The sequence below is a fragment of the Gasterosteus aculeatus genome, chromosome 15 (genome assembly GCF_964276395.1).
Source record: "Gasterosteus aculeatus chromosome 15, fGasAcu3.hap1.1, whole genome shotgun sequence".
NCBI classification, from domain to species: Eukaryota; Metazoa; Chordata; class Actinopteri; order Perciformes; family Gasterosteidae; genus Gasterosteus; species Gasterosteus aculeatus.
Window position 1 is genome coordinate 11,800,561 of NC_135703.1, and position 17,955 is coordinate 11,818,515.

At 49.7% G+C, this 17,955-nt stretch overlaps 1 protein-coding gene across 3 annotated transcripts; it reads right to left on the bottom strand.

Moving 5' to 3' along the window:
* Positions 1 to 41: 41 nt before the first annotated feature.
* Positions 42 to 17,562, bottom strand: ttbk2a (tau tubulin kinase 2a). 3 transcript variants are annotated; one of them, XM_040199665.2, is made up of 16 exons: positions 17,148 to 17,562; positions 13,326 to 13,511; positions 12,016 to 12,163; positions 10,821 to 10,894; positions 10,082 to 10,222; positions 9,674 to 9,778; positions 9,200 to 9,265; positions 8,941 to 9,033; positions 8,702 to 8,827; positions 8,413 to 8,570; positions 8,083 to 8,290; positions 7,773 to 7,996; positions 7,112 to 7,673; positions 5,991 to 6,362; positions 4,186 to 5,165; positions 42 to 3,921 (listed from the first exon to the last, which is right to left on the bottom strand). In XM_040199665.2, exons 2-16 carry the CDS (start codon positions 13,392 to 13,394, stop codon positions 3,471 to 3,473), a joined length of 3,777 nt encoding a protein of 1,258 aa, XP_040055599.2. In that variant the 5' UTR covers positions 13,395 to 13,511; positions 17,148 to 17,562; the 3' UTR covers positions 42 to 3,470. The 3 variants fall into 3 exon arrangements, with proteins under 3 accessions (XP_040055599.2, XP_077945789.1, XP_040055601.2); XM_078089663.1 differs by having other exon boundaries at positions 13,326 to 13,536; positions 17,148 to 17,412; XM_040199667.2 differs by lacking the exon at positions 5,991 to 6,362 and having other exon boundaries at positions 17,148 to 17,465.
* Positions 17,563 to 17,955: the final 393 nt, after the last annotated feature.

Sequence of the window (17,955 nt, forward strand, 5' to 3'; positions counted from 1 at the left end):
AATGGCCAACATTTCAGGATTAAAAAGGAAATCTCCCAAGATTTGGTCTGCATGCGGAATGAGTATTTTAATTATAATCAGTTTATAAAAATAAAATACAAAATAATTTTAAAACAAAAACAAAAAAACACTGTACAAGGCATTGATATGATACAAATGATAGAATAAACATAAATAATTACAGTTATATACAATGCAAAACTCCCACTTGTTACATTCTTTCCTTGAGACTGTAGTTACATTTAAAAACCATGACAAGCATTACAACACAAAATATCAACCGTTAAAAAATCCTGACAGTTAGTCAAAAGTATGGATGGGCAAATGTGACAATAAATAATTTATATTGTATTCATAAATGACAAATTACTAACAAGTAATTTGGTGTTATGCCGTAAAAGCCACAGCTTCCATTAGTTTCCATCTCACTTTTCAAAATAAAACAGCTGGGTTTGTCCTGCGGGTATCTGTTAGCACAAATATCCAGCAAGCTACTATATACATGGCACTCTGCTATAAACAGGCCACTTTGAAAAGTGCCAAAGAAAATCTCATCTGGAGAGTAACACTACTACAACTTCACACCAATTATGCAATAACGATTTAAAAAACCTGAAAATCTGATTATCTTTTAGAAACCGCAGCGCTCTGTTCTTCTGTTGCACTTAAGCCTGTTGGCGTATAAGTTATGGTTTAACAATAATTATTGTATTTATAGAATGACTTCATATTTTACAGGTATATATTAAAAGTCTGCACAACAGCAAAGCTGAAATATCTTAAAGTAGTGAGTTAAAAGATGGAGCATTCAAAGCCTGATTGCTGCCGACGTTTAGAGATTAGCACGTTTGAGGGCACACGGTCATCACACTAACAAAACACACCTTGAATGCGTCAATCACAAATTTTCCACTTTCACCTTCGATGGCCTCCACCCATTCTCGCAGAAAAAAAAAAAAACTAAACGGGGATCTCTCCGGCAGAAGCACACTGCAGACAGCCCTGGTTTCAGTGGCGGCATGTGGTCTCTAGTGGTGGCACGTGCCATTTACGCACAACAGACAAGTGACGGGGAGGCTCGGCTCGGGCGGAATAGTGGAATGATGTCCAACACAGACAAGGCTCAGTCATCCCTCGCTATGCACAGAGGGGCAGAGAGGAGACGTTAAGGCGACTGACTGACTGAACGCTGTCTGGATTCAGGAGGAGTCATCAAAGCTGCCACGCGAGGCTGGCGCAGGTATCTGCAAGATCGGCAACGTGCCCCCTTCCCATCACTGTGCGCTCCCCACAGTCGTCGCATCGAGATTCAAATCCATCAACATATTTGGCAATGTGCAGCCATGTCTTGTTAGAGGTTGTAACTGCCATTATCAATACAAGCGCGTAAATCACAGCAAAAACTCTTCTCCTTTATTATTTTTCGGCTTGATTATTTTTAAGCATCAAGTGCGTTCATTTCACTGGTAAAAAATACAGTCTGTCATGTTCCAGCTAATTCCGGGTCAGTGCAGGAAGCGAAAAAAAAGTCATAGTCACACACAAGGTGGGAAGAGGAACAGTGAAATAATATTGTGATGGGAAATATATTTTGAGGTGATAATGGGTTAAAATCTTCCCAGGAAAGATGAGGCGAGAGAGGAAGCGGTAATCGGCTCTGCGCTCACTACTTAATGCAGTGTTTTCTTTGTGGTGCATGCGAATAGAAGCCCTGGAAGGAGTTATCATACAGTATCTCACAAGCAGAGGAGCGGTGGGAGGTGGTGGAGGAGCGTTTCCGAGAGGAATCCTAATTAAATCAAAACACGAACAATACTTTTTGTGCGTGAACATACACACACACACGTCATCATATGAACGACATTCTGCGGCGCAGGACGAACAAAAAGACATTCATTCAGACGGGAGCATGGAACAGCCTTTTGGTGTGATAAATATGTATATATATGTACATATGGCCTCTGTTTTCAATACTATTTGACAAAATGTTGTTAGAGGTCTGAAATTCACATTTATTTTCAAAGTTGTGTCTCCAACACTGACCTGGTAGCTACACACAGGACAGCAGAGACAGGTTGTCCTTTCCTTTTAGTCAGTACAAACAATAGCTACTCCAGGTAAATGCTGTTCAAATTGCAGTTGATTTACAAACATTTGTGTTGCTACCTGTTCTACATTTAAAGAATACCGGTGAAAAGGGTCGTCTTTTAGCCGCTGGCACAAGTTTTTGGCTCCTTCTTTTGTCTCATTACAAACAAAGCGAATCTTCAAGCTGCCCAAAGTGCCCCAAAGGCACACGCTGAGACAAACATCTGTGTCTTAATATTACTCATCAGCACCTTATGTTGCTTGAACGTACTTCTGCTACTACTGAACAACGGTCACCACTCTAACCATCAACGGCCTCGGCCACTGGGTCATTTTCAGTCCCTCTTAGCAACACAGTAGGCACAAAAAGGTGTGTGTCCTCACGCACTCGACATGATTGATTGTATAAAGAGGGTCACTTCGGAGTAATCCCTTTGATTTGAAACACTTAAAACTAATGCGAGGGACACAAAACCACACATCCGCGCTCACACAGAGGAGGGTGGGAGCCGATAGCGTCAAAATAAATATCTCAATAAATAACAACTGTACATAAATTCTGGCTATATGCATTCACACACACAGCATTAAGTACACCTGCCTGCAATCTCTGAATGCAGAGAGGACAACGCCCGGCTATCTATACTGATATTACATCAGTATCATCCAAGTGCATCAATACTGGAGATAAATAAGTCATATATAGTGGCGCAGGATGCAGGAAGATAAATAGACTGGGAACTGATTTATTTATGCGCCCAATGGCCCAACCAGCTAAGTATTACAGATCATAGTAACGGCTGCGTTGGCTTTCATTTAGCAGCTGTACTATTTCGCTCTCCAACACGATAATATAAATAAAATGAGGACCCTGACATGTCCATATTGTTTGTCTAATAAGTTACCTTAAAGGGGGCACCCCACTTACACGTGAGGCTCAGTGAGGAGTACTTTTCAGTCCGCACATATCAGACAGAGTTTGAGACTTTTTTACACAAAGTCTTTGCAAACCGAAGGGTTTTGATGAAGTTTGGCCCTTCTGCCATTGAGATGCATTAAAGGTAAATGTAGGGACCAGCCTTTGGAGCTTAACGGAGCAAAAGTGTGGATATCGCAGTTGCTGCAGCACGGGTTTTGATCGCTCTTCTTCAAATCTGTCTCTCAGTCCGACCACTTTATGGAAGTTCATTACTTAATTTCCCCCCCAAAGACGGGCATGTAAATGAATGAGCCTGTGTGCAAACGCAAGGACTGACAGGGACAGCGGGAAACAGCGGGACAACTGTAAGGTTGTCATTGGGAAAACAGGGAAACTTATACAGGAAGGACCCTGAGGTCTACCCTTTCATAATAAGAGTCCTCCCGTCCTCTGCGGAGCGCAACTATCTGCTCAGCTTGCTGGAGCACTTCCCCTCTCGGCTACAGCCTTTCCCCTTGGACAGGTGGAAGGGGCCGGCGCGAGCCTGCCGGCTGCAGCACGTGTCCTGGTGGTGAGCGTGGAAGCGGCGCGGAGGTGGCGAGCCCGAGAAGCTGGGTGGCGAGCGGCTGCGGCCGAGGCAACCCCCACCGCCGCCGCCGCCGCGGTGCTCGTGGCGGGAGGGCGAGGAGCTGACGGAGCGCTGCAGGGAGGAGGAGCTGCGCGGCGAGGCGCTGGAGCTGCGGTGGTGGTGCGGCGAGCTCGTCAGGCTGCAGACGCCCATCCTGGAGCCCCCGTGCTGGGCGGAGGAGCGGTGGTGGAGCGGCGACCCTCGGGAGCCGTGCATCAGCTGAGCAAGGCACGTCAGGAGGTCCGAGTCGCTGTTGCTGCCGGCTCGGATGCGTAAACGCCGAAGCCTGAGTGGGGACAGAATGGAGGGTGGGCGGGTTATGAATATCAGCCAGGTCAAACCAGGATGATGGACGAGACATCATGGCGGAGCAGCATCACAGGGAGTACGTTAAAGAGTTAAACAGTATTCTCTCACTACTGTAAGAAAGCAGATATGTGAGAAAATTAATCAAACGAATCATCAACGGGAATCGTGCAATAGGCTTGATTTGAGAACACTACTACAACGGTGGTTGTCAAAAGCCAAAAGACGAAGATGTGCAAATTACCTGCCCTCCGCTGTGGGGCGGCACGGCGGCTTTCCAGGTGGCGGGCGTGGCAGGAATTGGGCAGCCAGCTGCTCAGCGGAAGAAGCGGCGTGAACGGGACGAGGGATCCGGCTCTTGCGGGACAGAGGGCTGGAGGAGGAGGAGTGGGAGACAGCGTCGTCTCCCTGGCGGTCGGAGCGGGAGCCCATGAGAGAGTCCTCGTCCTGAGAGCGGTCGGAGGCGGAGGACAACGGGTCCCGGGCCAGGGAGGCCACCGCGGGGCCCCGCCTATCGGAGAGCGAGGGCGAGGCGGTGGGAGACGGGACGGGGCCTTGGTGGTTAGCCTTCTTCTGCAGGAGTTTCTCCTTCGCAGACCCGGCGGGAGGGAGCTCAAGCAGGCTGGAGGGCTCCAGGACTGGGATGCGACTTTGCCTCCGGCTGGGGTCCTTGCGGAGGGCCACGGGGGAGGAGGAGGAGGAGACCGGCCCTTTTGTCTGATCTGGGACGTGGTCTTCTTCTCTAGTAACCTCGCCCCATAACTGAGGCTCTGTGGCGCAGAGAGTCGGGCCAGAATCCTTCTCAGGGTCCTTCAGCTTGGGAAATGCACCATTACTCAAATCCCTCTGGCTGTTAAGCGGAGGGGGGCGACCGTTTGGAAACGCAGGGCTGTGAGGGGAGCGGGGAGAGCGCGAAGAGGAAGGCGAGCGCAGAGGAGGCGAGTGAGGCGAGCGGGGGGAGCGGGGGGAGCGCGGGGAGGACACGCGGTTGGGGCTTTGAGCTTTGTTGTGGACGTGCCCGTTGACCGGGATCTCAGCCAGAGGGTCCGTGGGTGTCCCCGGACGGGCGAGCACACGCTCCTGGGGGGAGCCGATGTCCGCTGTGCGCTCCTGGACCTGCCGAGCCTCGGCTTCGGGCTCGCCGCGCCTCTCCAGCAGGAGGCACTGCGGCGCGGCATCCGATCCCGACTGGGAGGACAGCCCGGAGGGACGCTGAGCGGTCAACTGGAGGGGGTGGGGGTGGGGAGGTGGAGACACGGGATTGGAGAGAGAGAGAGAGACACACACACACGAGTGTTACTTAAAAGGCTCGACCAAACCAAGAGTGGGAATAATATGCTAGTTGTCAAGGGCCTGTTGCTGATAGACTACAACATGTCGAGTTGTGCTGTAGTTCTGTAGCAAGAGCCGGATGTGTGAAAAGAGAAGTGTTGTGTGATGTACGGTAATAAATGGTGATTAGTTTGGCAACAGCATGCAGTACCATAGCTACCATTATCAGACCGAAACACACAAGTGCTATGGCAGTGTCAGTCAAGCTGTGAGTACTAAACCAGCAAGTAGGACAGGAAAGGTTCACGCAACTTCGCAGGGGGCTTCAGCGAAGAGAGGGTGAGGAACAAATACAGGGAGAGAGAGAGAAAGAGAAAGATAGAGAGGACAAAGACGATCTGAAACAAAAGAGACCATGCAACCTGTAGTCATGACTCGACATTCCAAACACACATGCCACAATCAGACAAACACACGCCCCTGTTCAGATCACAAGGACACATGTCCAGACCACAAGGACACATCTGACCCATGCTCTTGTCTGGCCTGCATAATGTCCCTCGAGGGGGGGAGGGGAGGGGGGGGGGGATCTGGAGAGAGCTGCCTCACAACAACACAAAGAGCGAGCCGATTGAACAAAGAAGCCAAATATGAGCAACTTAGACAAAACAACAACAGAAAAAGAAGGAACAAAAAAAATGTTGACAGCCTCAGTGTTGCTACAGAGGTGGAGGAAGCTGAGTGGAGGGTTACATGAGGCCGTGACGGGCTCATCACCTGCTGAAGCTGGGCGCGAGTGATGCGTATGACAGAGGGAAACTTGGCGTTGGCAGCACCCGCCGGGATGGCCGGCAGTTTCCTGCGACCGGGGGAACGGGTGCCGGGGGCGGGGTTTGGCGGTGGCAGTGGTAGGGAGGCGTGGCAGGAGGAGGCGGAGGAGGGGCGTTCCTGCTGCTGCTGCTGCTGCTGCTGCTGCTGCTGCTGTTGGGGGTCGACAGACTGGCTACGCCTCATGGCCGGATGATGGCGCAGGTGCAACGGGTCCGATAAGGTGGTCAGGAGTGTGTGAGGGCTGGGAGAGCGCAGCGGGACGGGGCTGCATGTCCGCATGGCGACCTCGTCAGGCAGGGATGGAGGAGAGGTGGGGAGCTAAGAGAGGGGGAAGGACAGAAGTGGAGGGTGGAGAGAGGTGGGTTGGTGAGACTGGTGGAGGAGGGAGAAGATGGAGAAGGAAGTGCTTTGAGGCAGGACGAGCAGGTGGGGAGCACGACGTCAACGGGTATAGCAAGTGTGGAGGGGGCTGTTTATGAAGATCCGTGGATGATCGCAGGCCCACAGAGGGAAGACAGAGGCAATGTGGGTGGTTTCTGGGAAGGCCGTATACATTATCACCTCGTAGGCGGTTGCTCTGGTTGTAGGATAAAAGGGGCGGAAAGATTATTCCTCCTTGTTCGTAAATTATTTGAAAGGAGTTTTGTGCTGAGCTTGCAGATTGATTAGGATTTTGTTGGGTTGGCTGAGGGTTATACAAATAAATATAAATAATGGAGCAAAAAAGTAATTTAAACTGAGGAAACCAAGCCGTATTGTGATCAAATTATTGTATTTGTGAAATAAATTAAACCAACCAAACACAGTGCAAATAAGACCAAATTTTGCATGAAATTTGACGCAACTCAATATGCATTTCAAAGCCATAAGCTCTCTTTTCCCCCATGATGATCTGATAAAAAAGCTGTGCAGTTGTGACACAAATATACTTTTACTTACAATAAACACAAGCAAATAAGCCAGAAAACATCAAGCAGCCGGTGGAACTTTAATTTGGTAAAGTGCTGACTACGGTCAGTATCATGTCTGCCACGTTGAGAGACGGCCTTCAAAGACAACGGGCTTACCTGCGTGAGAACTCCCTCAGCCAGAGCTTCAGCCGGGCTTGTCGGAGTGACGGGTGGCAGAGCCCCCACAAGACCCACGCTAAGCTCCAACTTGTCGACTTTCGCACTTCCTTTGGAGGAAGCCACGCTTCCTTGTTTAGCGTTGCCAGAGTTGGGCCCCGGATATCCCCTTTCCCAGCCGGGGGACTGGTCCCCTAGCTGGAGCACCTCCGGCTCCTCGTCCTCCTCTGAGGGGCTGGTGGTGACCTTGGCTCCCGGAGAGCCACTGGGCCGCTCCACCATTACCCACTCCCTTGAGTCAACGTCCTGCCTCCCCGAGCTCAGGTTGAGGGCCACGAAGCCCCCGCTGATGACCGCCCCCTCTCCCTGCTCCGCAGATCCACAGGACGCTGGTTTAGGAGAACCACCGCCGGACAAGAACTCCTCATCGTAGTGCCAGACCCTATCGGGACGCTCCCCGGCAGGTTCCGCTTGACCCTGAGCTACCGGGACGATTGCAGCGCCGTCACCTTCCTTCTCCTGGTGCTGGTTGCCAGCTTGCTGCTGCTGCTGCTTCCCTGAGCTGAAGAGACACAAGCCAGATGCAGATACTCAGCTCGAACCCCAGGGGGCATTTGGGGAAACTGATGTTAAGCGCTGACCGGTTATTTGACAGCCATACCAGGTTTCCAGGAAGCGCTCTGGACTGGGCTTGGCCTCCAGGGTCAGCCGCCTCTCCAGGTCAAAACTGTGAATGTTGCGGAGCTTCCTCAGCAGGGTCCCATCGCGGTCCGAAGCCCCCACATCAGTTTGCAGTTTGACCGGGGATCCGAGGCTGGGCCCGGGGTGGGGGCTCTGGTGCCCATGGCTGCCCGGGATGTTGCCGTGTTCCTCCTCCGTTGCCGCCTTTTGGAAAGGAAAAGCGAAATGGTATATTTCAAATAAGCCTTTACTTCTCGCTGAGAGAACTTGAGGAGGTGAAGCCACACCACCTTCCAGGCTGCCGACCGGACGCGGTTGCGGTTGCGGTCCAGCTCCTCCCAGACGTCGGCCTCCTGGTTGCGGTGCAGGTGGAGGGGAGAGCCCGGCAGGCGCTCCGGAGCGGGGTTGTTCTCCACGTCGCTGAGCTGCTCGTCCTGCAGAACCTCGTCTGTGTTTTCCCTCATCAGGTCGCCGGGTATCAGGGAGGCGTTGGCCATACTGGGGCCACAGAAGGACATTGTTTTATGTTTGAGTCTCTGTATTCCATAATTGCAGATACAGGCTATATTTGTGGGTTCTAGAAAATGAAAGAAAGGGATCGACGCTTCCATCAAACATACCCCATGTGTGCCGGAGTGAGGCGGGTGTGATGTTGCGGCGTTGTGGCAACGGCAATGATGGTCAGAGTGCCATCGGTGCCGGTGCGCTCCCAGTCGTAAGGGTCGTTCTCCACAACGTTGTAGGTTTTCATGCTGTTGTCAAACACTGACATCAGCAGCTTAATAACACAGAAAAAAGAAAATCTAGATCACGTGCTGCACTTCTGACTGACAGGCTGTACTTGATACAAGCAGAAAAAAACAAAACAATTCCTTGTTACTTTAAATTCAAATTAGAGCCCTGCGTCACCTGGTAGTCGGGCTTAGTGAAGTAGTCGAGGCTGGCGATGTGCTCCAAGAATACGCCAAACTCTGCCGGCAGGTGCTTGAGCATCAGACGATGGTCGTAAGTATCCTTCAGCTTCCCCACATGTTCCTGGGAGCAAACACACACACACACACAACTGTCAAATGTCATCATCCACAGCTGCGTGGACAGGGAGGGCTGTTCAGCTTCCACGAGGGGCAGCGATTATTGGCTGCCCTTACTTTGTCCTTGATCTTCCTCCACGGCAACTGACCGACCAGAAACTCCACCAGCATGTAGAAGAGAGACCACAGGTCATCGTGACGGCCCATCTCCTGCAGAATCACATTAGGGATGAGCACAAATCAATTACGTTTACATAGATAAATCATGACAAAAAAAAAAGAAAGAAAAGAGAAGGTTGCGCTAAGCCCTAAAATAGACGTGTGTGGGGCAGCGTCACTGATTACACAAGAGCTGGAGGGGTGGACGGACACTGACCTTATTCTTGTGTGCATTGACAGATGCATAGCGGACCGTTCCCCTGAAGCCTGCCACTGGCCGAGGCTGACGAACAACCACAGAAACTAGTGTTAACATGCAAATATTGACATATTTGAATAATGGACTATTCCCAGTCTTTCATTTAACCTTTTGACATTTCACTAGCATGCAATTGTTTCTTGGCATAGCAGAATTTTTACATATTATCACATAACATTTTTTAGAATTTCAGTGCAAATATTTCCCCCACAGTTTCAATTGCAATCGTGTTGCATGTTTACATGCATTCAAATAAACATATTAATTGGATTGAGGGAATATTTCAATTTAGGTGAGATTGATCCATTTCTCTGAGATTCTTTTTTGTGGCTAAACAATTTCATCACCATTCAATTCCACTGACAGATCACCATATCAGACCGGTGCAGCTTTAAGTTCAGTATATGGCCAGTAACAGAGGGGCACACTTACAGGTCGGACCTCCTGGCAGGAGTTGGTGAACTGACGAGCCAAACCAAAGTCCAGCATGTAGCAGGTTCGACAGGTGCTTGGGAAGCGGCCCATTGCAAAATTGGACTGAAGCAATAAAAAAAGGAGGCAACGGTTAAAAGGAATGATAACAATAAATGTCTGTCTGTGCTAGAATATACTTTAATAGCCCAGAAGACAGAGGGTATTTACAATCCGCCGGCTCGCTGTAAGTGCAACAAAATACTGAATCAGCAACTATGCAAGCAGGCAGTAAAGTGCTGGAGTCACAAACACTGCCCGGACAGCAAAAAGAAAACATTCCCATCCGTCGGGAATAAATACGGTTGAAGCTATGGCATGAAATAACAACCAGGCCGCTCATATCCTCCGCTGCTGATCGTGACTCACCGGTTTAATGTCGCGATGCAGGAAGCCCACAGAGTGGATGCTCTCTATGGCCTCCAGGATCTGCCGTCCCAGACGCAGGGTGGTGCTGATGCTGAAGGTCCCCCGGCTCATACTCCTCCTCAGGTCAGCCAGGTTACGACCCTGAGAGAGAGCAGATGCACAGGGTCAGATCTGATGAATCCCGCCACCACCCCTTCAAGTAACTCAGCAGGTCTGTGTGTCTCGACATAAAAAAAAGGGGTGTTTTCTGATTCTCCTTCGGAAGCGACACACTGTAACAGGAGTGAGAATAGAAACAGAACACAAGCCGAACGGCAGGAGAAAACATACATTGAGCCTCATCTATAATTAAACAGATGATCTGATGGTCCGGTTGGGAGTCAGTGCTGTACAGCAAAACGTAACATTCCTGTGGGTATGTTGGCATGAATTGAAACCAGAGCACAACAAGTATTTGTGATTCAATATGATGACTTTGTTACTACGAGTGAAGTGGTTGAAGCGGATGTGATGCCTCGGTAGATCCCATCGTACCTGAACCGTTCCCTGAATCTCTGCGTGGAGTATTGTTGCAATGATTAGTGTACACGCTTAGCCATGCAAGCATTTATGCCATTTTATGCATGAGAAGTGAATCCATCATCAGAATGGTTAAGGTTATTACGGTAATTCTGATTCATTTGTTTGATAAGCAAAAGTAAGCGCTCATGGGGCACATTGTCTTTGCATTTAAACCCACCTGAAGCTCCATCACCACGTAGTTAAAGCGGTCGTTGCGGCCGCATCCCACGAAGCGGCACACGTGGTCTTTACCTGAGAAATAAGAGGGGAAAAAAAAGACGAGGTCATGCCACAGTCACAAGACATCAATCACTCGATAAGATGCTGCGTGAATCATGATGACGTGCGAGCTTGAATCCCCCCCACCCCCCACACCCCACCTGCAGAGCGCACATATGACCGCCCTGCTGATTTATGGGCTACAGCACCCAACACAAGGGCTGAACATGTACATGAATTTGCCTAGTGCGTTTGTGCATTCATCTGTGTGTGTGTGTGTGTGTGTGTGTGTTCTGAAAGGACATGGCTGCTCCAGCAGCTGGACTGCAGCTGGACTGCAGCCACACCCTGAACCCTTCGGCATGCAGTGAATGCCAACGGTTTCGAACAAAGCTTCCACGTTAACAAACACAACGATTTGGATTGACTACTTTCACCAAAATCCAACACAACATTATCCAAAATAATGCAATTAAAAACAAAGAAGCAATTACGGTTAGCGTGATCTGACCCACTAGGCTGCTTGTGAGGCGCTTGGTTGATGTGAGGCGTTTACAGCTGGGCGGGGTCAGAAATGTTTGGGGGGGGGGCTGGAGTTCAGCTTTGTCTCACGTTACATGCTGGTTCCCTCAGGAAGCAACAAACCCACAGTGCTCGAGGCCGGCAGCCATTAGACGGCAAACATGATCCCGGCCCATTGATTTTCTTCTCAGAGGTTAAAGAGAGAGAAAAGAAAAACAGGCAAAGTGTTCAGCAGGGCAGGAAGAGGAGAGGGGACGGGAGAGAAGAAAGAAAAGAGGCAGGAGTAAAACTATGCAAGCCCCCTGTTCGCACTCTGGTGTGGAACACCGGCCACTCGTGTACATGACAAGCACTTCATGTCACTCTGAAACTCGGAAATCAAGAGATGGAGAAAATGTGAGGGTCAGATAATGTAGATTATTTCACCCTTCTGTGTAGATTTCCTGGATTAGTCCCCCTCTTTTTTCACTCGTGTTTATTTGATCGATCCAGGGTAAATCTTTGACAGAAAGCATTTCCTAAGGATTTGTTTTTCTGACAAAAGGCGTCCTGTCATGGATAGGTTGAGGTGCAGGGGACCATTAGCCAATTCCAGGAATGTAACCAAATCCACTGAATCCATGTCGACTCACCCTGGAGCTTCTTGAGCACGGCGACTTCCATCTTGAGCACCTGCTTGGGCTGCTGGGCCGACTCCACCTTCAGCGCCACGCTGACCCGCGTCAGCAGGTCCACCGCCTCGTAGATCTCCCCAAACCCGCCGCCTCCGATCTTCTTCACCTAGAGAAAGGTTATGACACACCGCGTGAGACGAAATAAACACTGACAACCTGTGTGTGATGTGCAGGATATTATATGTTATTTTGAGTCATTTTTTTCTTGTAATTTTGTTTTCATTTAATACCTACTTATAAAGGGTTTGTGCACATGTGAAAAAATAACAGTTCTTGTATTTTCTTAGTAGGATTTCAGCAAATGTTGAAATGTTACGAATTGACTCAGTCCTGTTTATCCAGAGTTGGTTTGAGAGTTTGAGAATATCCAGAATTGTATTTTTAGAAAACCTAGAAACACAACAACAAAACAATGTTTTTTAAGATTCGAAAACTATTTTCTTTATGATTATGAGCTGTTCAGTTTACCAGTTTGTTGCTACCAAAGACAAAGAAGTAATGAAACTCATGACATTTGAGAAGCAGTAGGTAAGTATTCTGGGACATTTTACCTTGAACGATTATACTTAAAAGATCAAATATCTAAAACATAGATGATCAGAAGAGCTGCTGATCATTTTTCTGTCTCATCAATAATTGCTCCCAGCCTGGTTCAGTTGTGCCTGACCTTTCATCTATGAACATTTCCTCTACTTGGTGCTCACAGCACTGACGGAGGCCACAAACAGGCCTAAAGCTGCTTCACACAAAGAACTGCATGTGCTTCACACGCTTCTCTTCTATTCACTGCTTCCAATTAGCGGAGCTTTAATTTCCTTTCATTTGTCTTTCAGCGTCCTCCGTGCACGCACACGTGCGCCCGCACTGGGAGCTGAAGTCGTGGGATGTAGCTGCGGCGTCCTTATGTAACCCCGCTCCTCAGAAGACAGGAAGTGACGTCGGCGGGGAACAGAGAGAGCCTATAGCCCGCCGCACCGACACAAATAGCTACGCGGGCTATTTTAGGATGCCCTGTTCTGCATCAGCCCGACCTGGACAGGGTGGTGGGGCGAGCCCACACTGTCCCGAGGCCCGGGCCTGGATAGATAGCTCGGAGACTCATGGGCAGGGGGGAAGGCATCGCTGGTGGAGACAAAGAGCTGTTGTTTGTGGGACGGCGGGGAAGAGACACGGGAAGATGGGGGCGGGCGGGCGGGCGGCGCCTGGGACGCGCAAGCACACGCCGGCCATTGTCGCCGGCCATTGTCGCCGACCGCGCCGTCACTCACCACTTTCCATCGCTCCTTGACCAGGGAGAGCACGGTCAGGATGTCGGCTTGCTCCGCTCCCCCGCTCATCCCGTCTGCGCGCCGGGGGACGCTGTCCTCACTTCTTTGGCCCCCTCCTCCTCCTCCTCCTCCTCCTCCTCCAGCTGCCTCAGACCGGGCCGCGCATTTGGGTCTTGATGGAGAACCCTCGAGAAGGAGAAGACACACAAAACTTCAAATGATGTGACAAATGAGGTTATTCAGGGCACGAATTCAAACTCCAGCATCTCTCCGTCGGGGGACTAAGTTAAACCCCTGGCTTAACGGCTGGAGCTTTCTGATGCTCCGCTATCGGTGCAGCTGCCACACCTGCTGCCAGCAGCTGTCCGCCCGGACCGGCTCGCCCCGCCGGGGCGCAGGCCACAGGCCAGCGTCTTGAGTTACAAAAAGGCTTCATCTCAGTACCACTTTTCACCTCCATTCGTCATTTGTGTCAACAACTAAGGGGCGGTTCTCATAGACACAGCGGTCTTGTCAGATATAACGAGGAGGTTTATTAAGCCCAATTTGGATTTAGCGCTGGCTGTGAGAGAAGAAAGTTGAGGTCATGATACACGGATATTCATCATAGTGATTACGTTTCATTAAGTTGCTTGAAATAGAATTTGGCAGAATTCAGCCTCGCTTGTTTTCTTAATTCAAGGCTCACGTTGCTTCGCCGCATTTCTGTTCAACCAAAGTCAAGTTTTGTCCTTGAAACAAATCAGATGCCAAAAGATAAAATGCTGCTTTTTTTCTTTTTCTTTTTTAAGTCTCCTGTTGTAAAAGGTTTGTAGGTTGGCCAATTAGTTTAATGGTGTGTAAATGGTTCTGACCTAATTTATTAATGCTTTTAAAAATCCGTCATAAACTACAGACACAGCACATATTGTGAAGAATCTCTATCCTTTCTTTTGGTCATCACAGATATTTATTACAGTAATAAATGCTTGATGGTTTCTTGCTCTCAAAGAGACCATCGTGTTTGCAGTTTGACAATAACTTAATAAGTCGGTAATAACGTAGTTCTTCCTTCAGAAGGTGAATAACTTCTAGCTAAAAAAAGAGATCTGTCCTACCGGCAGCTTTATTTGCTCCCAAAAGTTGTTATTTCATGAATACTTAATACATTCATTGCCTTGTGGTGGAAGTACGAACTTGGTGGTTGTGTACGCTCCTACATTATCACCCATGTCATGGAGCAGCATTCCTCGGCACGGCTTCAAGCGCTCGAAGCGAACCCAGCGAACCCGACTTGGACTCGTCATTCTGCACACGACTACGCTTCTGCAACCAGCCTTCAAAACACTATTTGGTTACAGGGGCATAAACCCAAGATCAAGGAGGCCATCAGTCTCCCGTCATGCAGGAGATGGAAGAGGGCAAAGCGTGGGGGGAGCAGATATCAGCCAAACGACCAGCATGAAATGTGACCCGGGGTTAGGAACCAGGAGCACGTGGGACGTCTCATTAGAAGTCTTGTAACGGTCCTAATCTCTAGATCTGTACTCTTAATTACTCTGAAGATAGATCTATATAATACAATAGAAATCTGTTTAGCGTGCAGCCAGTACGTTTACGCTCATAAATAACAGAACATTCCCTTCTTTTTGTAACTTTATTATGAATAGGTTATAGTTGAGTTGGTGATATTCTGTGCACACAAAAAGAAAAGTGTGATTTTGTAACAGAAACAAGACAATACTGAAAGTCCGCGGCTGAGCTAGAAGCTCTGCTGCTGAGGAACAATGGGGCTTTGAGCTAAATGCTAACGTCAGCATGATGCTAAAAATAACACTGTTACCACGGTGATGTTTACCACTGACACGGTTTGGCGTGTCCGTATGCTACAGTTTGCTAATTAGCAGAACACCCAACACTAAATGGGATGTCATTAGTTTTGTAGGTATTGGCAATTTTTTAAAAAGCACTATTATGACCCGACAGAACTTCGTAAAAGGCCCGAGGGGGGCACAGACGTTTGCATAGTCCACCCTGGATGAAGAATCAGGTGAAACAGTAGGATTCACCCTCTGGGGATCACGAACAGCTGTACAAACAGTACAAGAATCCATCAAACTGTTATGAAGATATTTCCCTTTGGACCTAGAAAGCGACATCCACAGGAGGGAAGTTGAATTTGATCGAGCTTCTTTTTTGGCCCAAACCGAACCAAAGTGTCTCTTTATTGCCGCGTCAAGCACTAAAACCTTTGACTGCACACGTGTAAATCTTTTCAGACACTGACAAACCCAGCGAGGGCTGACTCGGGGAAAACAGCAGCGTTATGTTACCAGTAAAGTCATCTGGAGCACGCCGTCCAAAGCACACAAGAAACATGCTGAACAAGACTCTTCTGACCCACAGGGGGAGGAGAGAGGGAGAGACTCGCCGTAAACAATGATTAAACAACCTCGGCTGTGAGCCTCGCGTCCCAAACTTCAAGGTCAACCCCGCGCCAGCGCTGTCCCGCCTTTACGGGGAACACGGAGATAACGGTTCTGTCATATCTGAGGTATCGCACGAGACGTCTCGTCTTTGTCTTCTTTTTGAGGATGAGCGAGTCGCTCGGGAGAGACTTCTGCTGTTTGACCTCTAGCGTGAATGTGGAAGGGACAGTTGGAGGTTTCGCTTCTTTGTTTTAGGCAACACACGCTGGATGTACAAACGCCCGACTCTCTCTCTCCAACACAAGCTTGATTACACACCGCATGACCGAACACACACCTGTGCTCCTAGGAGCCCCACGCTGGGACTAATCTCACACCCGGCAGACGCTGTTCTTCATCTGCCGCCTCCTCCTCCTCCTCCTCCATCATCATACGACCCACGTCAATTAACTGAAAACAGTAAATAAAAGCACGGGAGGAGCCGGCTATGACAAACCCACTCCTTTCTCATCATGATGATGAATCACACTCCCTGACCCCCCCCCATCTCCACGCTGGCGAAGCTGCAGTGCCTCGTCTCCTTTGCTGACGGCAGCTTGTCGTCGCCTGCAAGTCTTCACAGCTTCACCGAAGCGATGGTGAAATGTCAATGAGTGAACCCACCAAACAAAGCCTTCGCTCCTGGAGATTTGTCTGTAAATATTGACATGGGAGGAGGGGGGGGGGGGGTAAAAGTCCTAATCCTAAAGGACAATCTCAAGCGTGCACGTGCAAGAATGCATGGCTCGGGTGAGAATGAGCTGACTGTGGATGCATCCTCTGTGTCTGATCCCGGCGTGGCTCAGCTCACTTGTTGGGCCGCTGGTTTAGCAGGACAAGCCCTGGAGAGGAGCCAGCGTGGGGCGGCCCTGCACACTCCAAGTCACAGCATGGACGAAACTGATCCAGCCTGAAGAATCTGTGAAGGACGAGTGTGTGTGTGTGTGTGTGTGTGTGTGTGTGTGTGTGTGTGTGTGTGTGTGTGTGTGTGTGTGTTTCTGGCATAACGGCTGCACTCAAAGATGCACTCACCTAAAGAGCAACTCAAGCTCAGATGTGTTCGATTAGAAGCCAATCGTGCGAAACGACCCCTTGGCCGGCTGTGATCGACGGGACAGCAGACACCGTGTCCCGCTGGTGACACATCACCTGTCCCCTGACCCACAGTGCAGAGAGCCGCCTGCACAACGAGTCGGTGACCGCCAGCAGATTTACTCGGGCGCGTCCACGCGCGCCGGCCGTCCACACGGGGACACGCGCCACCTCGTCCGGCCTGCGAGGCGCGTGGGCGGTTCTCTCGATTTTCGGTGCAGCTAAGCGAAAGACAGGCGCGGGGGAGCGGGACGGTCGGCCTAATGCATCCCTGAGTCCTTACCTCCGGGGTCTTCTTCGCTGGCGAGCCTCGGCGTGAAGAAGGGCCGGGTGTGGTTACGACAAATCCTCTAGGTTGGAGGCTGGCGGGGACGACGTCGGGCGGAATCCCATCGCGAGTTAAACCGCCCGTGAAGAAGAGGCGGTCGGGGGGGTTAGAAACGAAGGAAATATGTCTGTGAGTGTGGTCCCCCTTCTTTCTGCTAGCGGCCTGTCACCTCGGCATCTCTGTCGGTCGCTGCGGATCCGTGACGTGACGACTCTGTGATGATCGTCGAGCCTTCCCTGAACGCGCGTGCCCGACTCAGTTGCCCCTCGCAACAAGCCACGAGAGCGCGCACCGGGGTCGTTTTAAAAGCTCGTTCACGGGCACGGATCAGTTGTTGTTTTTTTCAAGGCTTTAACATGTTGTCAAACGGGATAGTAAATGAGTGAATGAAACGCCGTTGACAGCCATCAATGAATATTCACCAAAAGTTATTATTGTCGGGGTTTTTATCTAGAGGATTATACTTGGGAACTGTTTGGAATGTGGCCAAGGAGAAAAATGACACTTTTCACAAAGACCACTAGGAGGCGACATTGAGTTAAATATGGCGTATGACTGATGGCGGATAGTCTTCACATGGATTTAAAAAAGATCCCTTTGCAATGACAAATGCACTTGTTTTACTGCTGGGTCTTGAACACAATTTACAAGTTACATGTATCTCACTATATTCCCATTGACAATTACATTAATGACTGAAATTTAGTCAGGTCCCCAGATGGTTTAGTAAATGATCTTTCCCATTTAGTAAAAAAGCAGTGGA

Bases quoted from the DNA above. Each gene is read 5' to 3' on its own strand.
- ttbk2a (XM_040199665.2), bottom strand. From the start codon at position 13,394: ATGAGCGGGGGAGCGGAGCAAGCCGACATCCTGACCGTGCTCTCCCTG. The intron at 9,034-9,199 runs GTCAGTGTCCGT...GTGATTCTGCAG, and splicing joins TCAATGCACACAAGAATAAG to GAGATGGGCCGTCACGATGA. The intron at 8,291-8,412 runs GTATGTTTGATG...CTGTGGCCCCAG, and splicing joins CTCACTCCGGCACACATGGG to TATGGCCAACGCCTCCCTGA.